Source organism: Hevea brasiliensis, chromosome 4 (genome assembly GCF_030052815.1).
Source record: "Hevea brasiliensis isolate MT/VB/25A 57/8 chromosome 4, ASM3005281v1, whole genome shotgun sequence".
In the NCBI taxonomy this organism is placed as follows: domain Eukaryota; kingdom Viridiplantae; phylum Streptophyta; class Magnoliopsida; order Malpighiales; family Euphorbiaceae; genus Hevea; species Hevea brasiliensis.
In genome coordinates, this window is record NC_079496.1 from 18,222,349 (window position 1) to 18,232,403 (window position 10,055).

The 10,055-nt window shown below is 32.9% G+C and overlaps 2 protein-coding genes across 10 annotated transcripts; one reads left to right on the forward strand and one right to left on the reverse strand.

The window, feature by feature from the left end:
• Window positions 1–1,285: 1,285 nt before the first annotated feature.
• LOC110662789 (uncharacterized) lies at window positions 1,286–3,424 on the forward strand. Its single transcript, XM_058146260.1, has one exon. The coding sequence runs from the start codon at window positions 1,286–1,288 to the stop codon at window positions 3,422–3,424; it is 2,139 nt and encodes a 712-aa protein (XP_058002243.1).
• A 1,754-nt stretch (window positions 3,425–5,178) lies between these two features.
• Window positions 5,179–8,186, reverse strand: LOC110662787 (uncharacterized). Of its 9 annotated transcripts, none has more exons than XR_002496375.2 (5): window positions 7,726–8,185; window positions 7,148–7,366; window positions 6,840–6,865; window positions 6,403–6,758; window positions 5,179–5,666 (listed from the first exon to the last, which is right to left on the reverse strand). XR_002496375.2 is itself a non-coding variant. In XM_021821891.2 (5 exons), exons 1-4 carry the CDS (start codon window positions 8,089–8,091, stop codon window positions 6,518–6,520), a joined length of 852 nt encoding a protein of 283 aa, XP_021677583.2. In that variant the 5' UTR covers window positions 8,092–8,185; the 3' UTR covers window positions 5,179–5,666; window positions 6,498–6,517. The 9 variants fall into 9 exon arrangements, 7 of the variants coding, with proteins under 7 accessions (XP_021677583.2, XP_021677581.2, XP_021677582.2 ...); XR_002496374.2 differs by having other exon boundaries at window positions 5,179–5,695; XM_021821891.2 differs by having other exon boundaries at window positions 6,498–6,758.
• Between the last annotated feature and the right edge of the window lie 1,869 nt (window positions 8,187–10,055).

A 10,055-nucleotide genomic window follows, 5' to 3' on the forward strand; every position in this document is an offset into this window, starting at 1 on the left:
AAATATAAACTTAAATATTAGTGAAAAAAATATTAAAATATAAATATAAATATTAGTATTATTCAGTCGATGGAGAGTCAAATGACTCAAAGATACTAAAATTATTAAAAATACCATTACATAATATTAGGAAAAAAGAAAAAATATGAAAAAATAACAAATTGAAAAAATGAATAAATATAATAAAAAAAATAATAAAATTTGACAGATCTTTTATAATGTTATACTAGGTGTATAGAAGTTATAGGGAGTAATATAACGTGATTATGAAAATGTTACTTTCAATGGTATTTTTAAAAATATTAATCTCATATTTTATCAAAAAGCAAGTAATTTAACTTATTAAATCAAATTTTATTTGCAGTGACATTTTTAAGAGTAAAAGAATATTTTCTACATAGCTTTGAACACAAATTTTGACGCATCTAAAAATTTTATTATGAGTGACCGTTTTTGTTATAAATTTTTCTTTGAAACATCTATTTTAATGACATTTTTTATTTAAGCAAATCATTTTTTAAATAGTTTCAGATTCATATTATAATTATAAATTTTGTATATTTTTAATAATTAATATTATTTTAGTTTAATTTTGAGTAAGAATTATTTAAAAAAATAAAATTTTAATCATTAATCAATAAATTAAAATTAAAAAATGAAGATGAAGGCCCCCTTTGAAATCGAAAAAGTCGGTGTAGTTCCGCTTCCGGTTATGTACAACTGTACAACACAATCCCCCATTTTTTAACTTATGTCGCCCAACAGCTGTTTGCTGATACATAGAATTAACCCCAAGGGCAGAATTGTCATACCAAATTATCAACATTAAACCCAAAACACTCTCATTCCATACGGAGTGGTAAGTGGAGATAGATAATCAGCTCTGCATTCTGCTAAAGACAAATACTACTCATCTATCATCAGCTTCCATTCCCTTCCCTATCTCTCTCTCTTTCTCTCTATCTTTCTCTCTCTCTTCTGTTCATCACTGCTCCTGCATGTCTCTACCCTACACACGACACTCGCCTCCATGATTTTCCATCACCTTGCCTTCTAAAAATCTACAATCTTACACTGTTCTCGGTGTCCAAATACACCAGCAACCAAAAAAAGAAGAATAATGGACAATGATAGAACCCCTTCCCACCAACAGCAACAACAATTCCAGCAGTACTAGCAGCACAAGGGAGCTCTGTATTTGCTTCACTTCTCCAGCAGTACTAGCAGCACAAGGGAGCTCTGTATTTGCTTCACTTCTCGCCTCTCTTCTTCTTCTTCTTCTTCCATGAAGATCTCTTCTAAGTCTATCGTTAGTCCTGGTCGTGCCAGGGAACCTTCTCAAATCTCGCTTTCTAACTCTCTTAGTAGAAGATTGAGAACTAATGGTAGCATGAAAGGTGGCCAAGCTTCTCCGATGTTCCATACCAATGGCAAGAAACGTGGCTGTTCCTTTGAAAATCCTGAACCTTCTTCTCCAAAGGTTACCTGCATTGGTCAGGTCAGGGTCAAGACCAAGAAACAGGGCAGGAAACTCAGGACAAGATCTCAGTCTCAGAGAAGAGGTGAGGTAAGTTTTAGAAGAGTAGACCAAACCAATAGCAGCAATGCTAACAATCTTGAACCTAGTACCCATCATGATTTTGCCCACAATGTAAACAATCAGTTTCTCAATCAGCAGCAGCAACAGGAGTGCTTGCCGCACAGGAATCAGAGATGGGTACATTTGCCTTTGACCATATGCGAAGCTTTAAGGGCCTTCGGTGCTGAATTTAATTGCTTTCTACCCTGCCGCTCCTCCTGTGCGGCAAGCGAGAAAGAAAAGGAGGAGAAGGCTGCAGGATCGAGCAATGGAAGCTCTTGTGGGGCCGCGGTAGCGCGGTGGCTGGTGGCGGTGCAAGAGGGAGAAGGAAAGGGAAGAGAGATAGAGTTGGTGGTTGGGGAAGATGAAGAAGAAGACAGGGAAGAGAGGACAGAGAGGAGGAGGAGCTACATGAGGCATGTTTTTGAGGAGATTGATTTCAAGGAAGAGAAACATGGAGAAGGAAATGAGGGTATGCAAGAAGAGGAAGCAAGGTTGAGTATTTGCATCCCACCAAAGAATGCTTTGTTGTTGATGAGGTGCAGATCTGACCCTGTGAGAATGGCGGCGCTTGCTAATAAATTTTGGGAACCACCTGTTCCAAATGATGAGGATGATGAAGACGGTGAAGATGATATAAATGAGGAAGAAGGAAAAGATAATATAGAGGTTGGAGCAGGTAGTGATGAAGAGGGGCAAAGACCAGTACTTGAGCAAGAAATGAAGCATGAAGAGAATTTGATGAATGAGAACCGGGTTTCTTGTGAAACCGTTGAAGAGCATCAAATGCAAGCACATGAAGCAATTCTAGTTGTTTTGGAAGGAAAAGATGGAGAAGATTGCCAAGAAACCAGCATAGATATTGATGATGTGGAGGAAGGGAATTTAGGGAAGCAAGAAGAGCAAACAGAAATTCAAGTGAACCAGCGGCAAGAAATTCTATTGGATGGTCCTGCTCCTTCACAAGAAGAAACTGAAGATCCAGAAAACATTAAGGATAACGACAATGAAGAGGAGTTGCTCCAAGAAAGTGAACATAACAAAGAGCATGGGCTCATCAGAGCAGAAGAAAATGAGCAAGAAAGATATCTCAATGATGGTAGTGTGTCCATACATCAAGAACAAGAATCTGAAGAAGCTGGCCGAGATTTACTAGAAGAAGACCAAGAAGAATCAAAACCAGCGGAGACTGCTCTAGCATTAGCAGAAGAATTTGCAATACAAGAAACACAGGAAAAGAAAGATTCAACCTTCATGCGAGATGAAGAAAGAAGAGAAGGAGAAGAAACAGTGTGCCGTGAAAGATCCGAAACGGTCGACCCGATAACCCAGGAGGGTAAAATGGAATTGGGGTCAAAGGAGAGAGAAAGTCAGCCAATTTTACCAGATTGCTTGCTGTTAATGATGCGTGAGCCCAAGCTGTCAATGGAGGTATCCAAGGAGACCTGGGTCTGCAGTACGGATTTCATCAGATGGCTACCAGAGCAATCAAGGCCCGTCAAGAAAGTAGACGGTGGAGATGAGCCGAAGAAAAGAACCAGCATTGACATTAATCATCCGCCAGTGCACAATAACTTGCAGCAGCCACCTAGGTCTTCATGTTCATATCCGGCTAAGCCGCCGGCTCGAGCGGCTGGCGCAGAGTCTATGTCCACAGCGATTGAGCAGAAACTGGTAGGAACCATGGTTTATGAGCCGTTTGTTCTAACGCGCTGCAAGTCGGAGCCGATGAGGTCAGCGGCTAATCTTGCACCAGCACCAGAGGCTTGTTTTTGGAAGAATCGGAAGCTGGAGCCGCATCTTCCGGCTAGGATTGGGGTTGGCGCGGCTGGGGTTGGGTACTAAGGAATCTTGGCAAGGGAAGGTGGTAAGTTTAATTGGTAAAAGTAAAACAGTAGTTTTGTAGTTTATTTATAGTGCTTTTACAGCTATGGCATCCTTGTAAATCTTTGTTTTTTTAACGTTATTTTTATTATTTTTTTTAATTAGTTGAATATTCATTATTGGGTGAAAATATTACTAACATAGACATGATATTTCTTAGGTGGTTAGTGTGAACATGACCATCATCAAATAGTCAAATTTATGTTGTTTTGTAATGGCTGATGTTACAAATTAATTTTTTTTTTACATAAAAAAAAATTGAAAATAAAATTCTTAAAATCTCGCAAGCTTGCAAAACAAACCAGGTGAATAATTTTTATGGAAGTAAAAAAAAAAAAAAAAAATAATATGAATAGGGCTAGTAAGATTACTGGCAGATTGGGTGACCTGCAGACTGTCGAGATGTTAATGCCCATCAAGTTCCAAAGCAAGTAGAAGCATGGAGGGGTAATCTTTAACAGGGATAAAAGCAGGCTTTCCTGTACAAGAATTTCTTTAAGTGAGTGATGGTGGTATTGGCACACTTTGTTGTTTCTGGTAGGATTAGAAGGACAGGGATGCCCATCAATAATTTAGAGCTAATGCCAAAACATAGAAAGAAAAGTTGGGAGTGCGCCTCTGCTCTGCTCTGCCTGCCTGCCTCAAATTTTTTTTTTAACATAAAAAAAAGTATTGGGTTAGTGCTGTCCTGTCTCGTCTGGGATTTTTATTTTTTTTTCCCTTCTTTTAAATTAAAAAATTCTTCTAATATTAATTTTATTAATTTGTTTATTTTTGTTAAAATTTATTGAATCTCTAAAAATTAATTAAAAAAAAAAACACTCGGATAATAATTTTTCATGCATCTATTAGTATCAAAAAATATGCCCTTAAAATTATAAAAAAAAGCATTGGTGTATGAAAATTGATTTGAATAATTTCAACCGTAAAGATAAAAAAAAAAAAAAGCAATTAAAATGGGAAAATATAAAAAAATCTCAACCTTTCATGTTTTTTATAATTTTATCTCATTTATCTTTTTTAATAATTTCACGAAACTTAACTAATTTTACCTTGCCGTCAATTTTAACTATTAAAGTTAATAGCTCTACTAAATCAGCATGCTTAATCACGTTTTATAACATCTCATCAACCTTAATCACTAAATTAACCACTAATCCTAATAAACTCTAATAATCCCTAAATTTAATAATCCTACTTAACCCAAAATCAATTCCTTCTGTGGCTCGAATATTTCTTTAACGGAATTGCATACCCATCAAAATTCAGAAGCAGAATTTATCAATAACACACTGTACCAGAATTAGCTTCAATTAAACGATATCAAATAAAAAAAAAATCCAAACAACAAATACCCATAAAAAAATTAAAGAAAAAAAAAAACACCCAAATGAAGAATGAGAGATAGAAAGAGAATTCCTAAAAACAAGAATCACCCATATGAATTTTGTCCTTCAATTTGTGAAACCCATTCTTGAAAATACCAAAATCCAAATAGCAAACAACAAGAATCACGCATGTGCAAAGCATGCGCATCCTACCACTGCATCTAATATATTATTAAATAAATACTATAAAATTAATAATAATACTTCATATATCTTATAAATAAGTATTATTTATAATAAAGAGATACTTAAAATTAAAATAATTATAATAATAAATATATTCATATCAACATAAAATAAATATATTCAGATCTCATTACTATCAACAATTTGGAAGGAAAAGTTTGGCATTAGGAAATGTAATTTCTGGTGCTATTATTTGTACATGGATAATTGAATGAGGTTGAATCATGTGGGATCTCTGGCATGAGTTGGATCCAAGTTCCTAAAATCCATCCTCAACATGGAGAAAAATCCTAAGTTTTGAAGTTTGCCAAGGCTTATTCTCCGAACCATCACATGGATAACTACGCAGCAAATCATATGCATATGCTTAATCATTGTAATCTTACTAGCAGTAACTTAGTCCATATGAATGGGGAAATACAAGTTTGGCAGAGTCGTCATTTTGCTGTTTAACCAAATCCACTACATAGGGCATTTGGCTAAAACGTGTACTTGTTGGACAGAGAGAAAAGTATGTTTTGATGTAGTTTTTAGAGCCAGTTGGGTTGCTGATCATGAGTGGCTACCGTCTTAAGCTTGTAGCTTCCTTGGTTATCGGGGTGATTTTAACGCTGACAAATTCGAACCCTCTGCATCAATTTGAATCAGCAGTGGTAACCTGTTCAGGAAGATAGGCAAGGAAATAACTGCAGTTGCATGTGTAATGGTGCATAATGAAATCCACATGGTAAAGATAGTAAATCTTCAGCAGTACAACAAATAATATCAACCACAAGCATGTTAGGATCAATTAAATTGAGTGCATTTTCATCAGATGCAGAAGCAAGTAAAAAAGAACTTGCAGCAGAAACCAAAATGATCAATTTCCAGTTCTTGCATTGAATGCACAAGGTTTCGTAGCTTTTCACAAGAAGCATCTTGCAAGAAATATTACTTACCTAATGATAAACAAGAAACATATTTAAGTTCATAATTGAAAAGCATACATCATGAAAATATAGATGCTGACAATTTTTATGTTGCAATGGCAGGAAAATTTAAATCCAATGACTTGAATTTGAGTTTTTAGTTCAAATTGCATGAATAATGATTTGAACTTGCAAGGGACAGCTTACAAACGAAAGCTCAAAGTAGTAAATTCAGGAAAATGGCAATGACCGAAATTGATGTAATTTATTTTGAAGTTCCTCCAGTAGCTTATATCTGCTGAAAAAGCAGAAGCAGGACATCAACAATATGGTACAAGGTTATCGATAGCAGCTGCTATAAACTATGCATCCTTTATAACCCTAAGTTAATAATTGCATAGAAAGTTGTGCATGGAACAATTAAAAAAAAATTGAAAAATTAATAGCATTACTACACCTGATTATAATTTATTATTGCAAGACCAAAATTGATTACGCCCTTCCCTTGTTCCCCCCTCAAAATACAAATGAGTTAGGAGGACAGAGACCTACTCTCTTGATGCCCCTTTTTACTACTGTGAATTATCTGGATTTTGATCTCTCTGGCTGCTGTTCAATTCAGCACTACCTGCAGGACTCTCAGTTGTTGAATTCAGTGCACCAGACTGCTCATTGCCTTTACTTTCAATTTCTTCACTAGTAGAATCTTCCATGAAAGAGTTGATGGCAAGCTGCGCAGAGTAAAGGAATAAACCAACAGAATTGATGCCAAAAACGAATGTTGCAAGATAGCACAACCCATTTATAATTGTCCTGCGAACAGAAAGGAGATTTCACAGCTTCCTCATATAAATGAAATCATAGAAGTTAGAAGATTGTAGTAGCGTGGGCTACCTGATTGTTATTGTTATTTGACGAACCTGAAAAGCAGGAAAATGAGAAGAAAGTGACAATTATATAATTAAAGTTTCAATGTGTACTCACCAACCATGTTCAAACATTTTCTTTTAACAGGAGAGAATATTCTGTAGTATACAATAAGAATGTAATATAGAAGTCCTAAGTATTGCCATTATACATGATTTGGATAAGACATTAATGGATTGAAATTCTTTAGTTTTTGCATTAGGACAACGAAACTGACCAAAATTGATGAGCAAACAAAAGCCAACAAAGAGCAAAAGGTAAGTAATGGAACCAACAGAGAAATTATCTGACATCGTCTGGCGGCTAAGAGCTATCTCAATGGTAGTAGTGAACTTATAGAGTATAAGTGCAATCACTGCTGCTGATATTCCTCCTAAAAATGCCTGAACTGGTGAAGGAGGCTTCTTAGCATCAATTGAAGCTGATCCCATTGCTTTCAAACTATCTAACGCCTCCTCTTTCATTGTTTTCTTTGCTCCTGATGACCTGAATCTCTAAAAACACATAATACACTTGCTCAAAATTCCTAAAAGAGCTAAAGGATAAAAAGAAAGTGAATAAATGGAACAATACCCCAATTTTGTCAAATGCCCTTTTGAATCATTACAGCAAATACTAATGCAGATGCAGAGTAAACTCAATCGAAAGCGATTATAGCTCACTTAGAATTCAAATTGTATCATAAGAACAAGTAATTAGATATAAAATTTCACGGGATAGCAATGCTTTGCTCTCAATTGTGATAAAAATTTTGCAAACCCATCTGCCAAAAGGCACTTCTTAAAAGCATAGTGATAAGACTAACAGAGATTTGCTGCGACAAACATCAAGGAGAAGTTCTAAAGTGAAATACCAGTTCTTTAGCACGCTTAGCTCGGCGACGAATAGAGCGAAAGAGGAAGACAGCAATGGCTCCAGTGAGGAGGACGCTAGTAGCCACCTGGAGAGGAGAAGGGTCATCTGTAGTAGCAAAAATGGAAGGAGACGATAGTGGGAGCTCTATGGGACCACCCTCTTCTGGTGGAGTAATGGGTGCCGTTGTGGTTGCTGGGTCGGGGAGCTGGGCGAACCATAGGTCGGGTCTGGGACGAGGAAGCGCTGAGAAGGAGAATAGAGAGGTGGGTTTGTAGAAACAGGTGCGAGTAAAGGAAGGGCTGTGGTGGTGGAGAGAAAGGGGGAAGAACTGAGGAGAAAGCGTGTGGTGATGGCAATGCAACATCTGATGGAGGTTTCAGAGAACAATCGAATTGGTTTTTTATTACTTGTTTATCTTCTTCTTCTTCCTTTGAATTTGGAGTTCCATCTATGATGATAAAATATCTTCTTCTCTTTTTTTTTTTTTTTTTTCGTCGGATAATTCATAAAATATCTTCTTGCAAAACAAATTTTTATGCTTAATCCTGACCATATTTTTTTTAAGAGTAAAGATGGGAATTTTTTAACGTTCCTAGGATTTTAAATCTTAAAATTTTCTAACAACTTTCACTTGTGCACTGTGCAGGTATAATTATTATTAATATTTTATTTAATTAAATAAAAATATGATTATATAATTTTTTCTATACATTTACGCTAGATTTATTTAAAATATTTTAAGAATAACTTCTAAAAAATTATGAAAATATATATAAAAAAATAAATACAAAAAATAAATATAAGAGAAATAAATATAAAAAAATAAATAATGAAATACCAATAAAATGTGTATTAATAAATTTTTACAAGTTAAAAATTATCTTAATAATATTTGTGTAAATTATTTTTTTTTCTTCTCTTAATAACTTGATTACTAAAAATACTATTTGATAAATTTGAAAGAAAATCTTAATTTTGACATTATATTTTCTATCTGCATTAACAGGAAACTATAACTTTTAATTTTCTTAATATTTCGTAATTATATACTTTCTTTTACAGATAAAAATGAAAAGTTTTATTAAAAAAAAACCCTTAAAATCTTGTATCAAATTAAACCCATTATAAAGAATTGAGACTATAATTTTTTTTTTAAAAAATTAATAAAAAATTCTAGTCTTTTTAATCGATAAACTTGATATCAGCACAAAATTTTGAGTATTAACAATTTTTTTCTAATTACCTTAATTTTTATATTAAGAGAAAAAAATTGCAAAATTATAAAGAATTTTATATAAAATTATATATCCAAAATCTGTACATCTTTTACAAATTCATTAAATTATATTATTAAAGAAAATAATATATTGATAGAAAAACAATTCTCAAAACACATGGCATGTTAAAATGAGAAAACATCTTTGATCTTTAGGGTAAATTTATTTTTTTTAAATTTCTCAATTAAAATCTTAAATACGTCCTCTACTAAAGATAAATGAATTAGGTTTTTTCCTTTGGGAGATTGCTAAACTTATTAATAATTAATGAAATTTATACTTGTATACTTAATTTTTAAGAATTGAATTAAATTATTATTAAATATAAAAAATATAAAATTTAATCCTTTTACTACATTTTAACCCTTCTTATTTAAGTCAAATAACTTTTGATTTTTTTTTTTAGAAAAAACAATATTTTAGTCTTATTTTTTAATTTTTTTCAAAATTAAAAATTAATTTTATCTGAAAATTAAAGATTAAAATATTATTTAAAGTAAAATCTTAGAATTAAAGTATATAATATTTTAATTGCATAAGTAAAATGTTAAAAAATTAAGACTATGAGTTGTTGAATTTCTCATAATAATAATAATAATAAAACTTAAATATAAGTTTTATTAAGAATCAGGAGTCTTAAAGTAATTTTTATTTATTTTTGCTCAAAAGACCATTGTACCCAAATATTTTTTCAAAATCTCAGGGGTCCATTGCCCCTTTGACTCCTTTAGTAGCTCCGTCTCTGTTAATATTAATTAAATTGTAATTATTATCATAAATTTTTTTATTGCAAGGAATTAAATACATAATATTATAATTATAGAGGATAATAAAAAGGTAGTTTTGATTTATATAATTTATAACTATAATTTTTAATTTTTTTAGTTTATGTCTTATAGATTACTAAGTGATATTGTAAAATTGTCAAGGGAATAGGGACAAAATAAACTGTTAGAAAAAAATCTAATAAAATGTTATTTATCACTTTTTTAGTGAAATTTATAGATATGGAATTAAAAATCTACCGGAATTGTTATTTCTTCATTTCTCT

Excerpts from the sequence above, each read along its gene's own strand:
- LOC110662789 (XM_058146260.1), top strand. The coding sequence starts at position 1,286 with ATGAAGATCTCTTCTAAGTCTATCGTTAGTCCTGGTCGTGCCAGGGAA.
- LOC110662787 (XM_021821891.2), bottom strand. The coding sequence starts at position 8,091 with ATGTTGCATTGCCATCACCACACGCTTTCTCCTCAGTTCTTCCCCCTT. Across the intron at positions 7,367-7,725 it reads CTAAGCGTGCTAAAGAACTG|AGATTCAGGTCATCAGGAGC; the intron begins GTATTTCACTTT and ends ATGTGTTTTTAG. Across the intron at positions 6,759-6,839 it reads CAAATAACAATAACAATCAG|GACAATTATAAATGGGTTGT; the intron begins GTAGCCCACGCT and ends TTCTGTTCGCAG.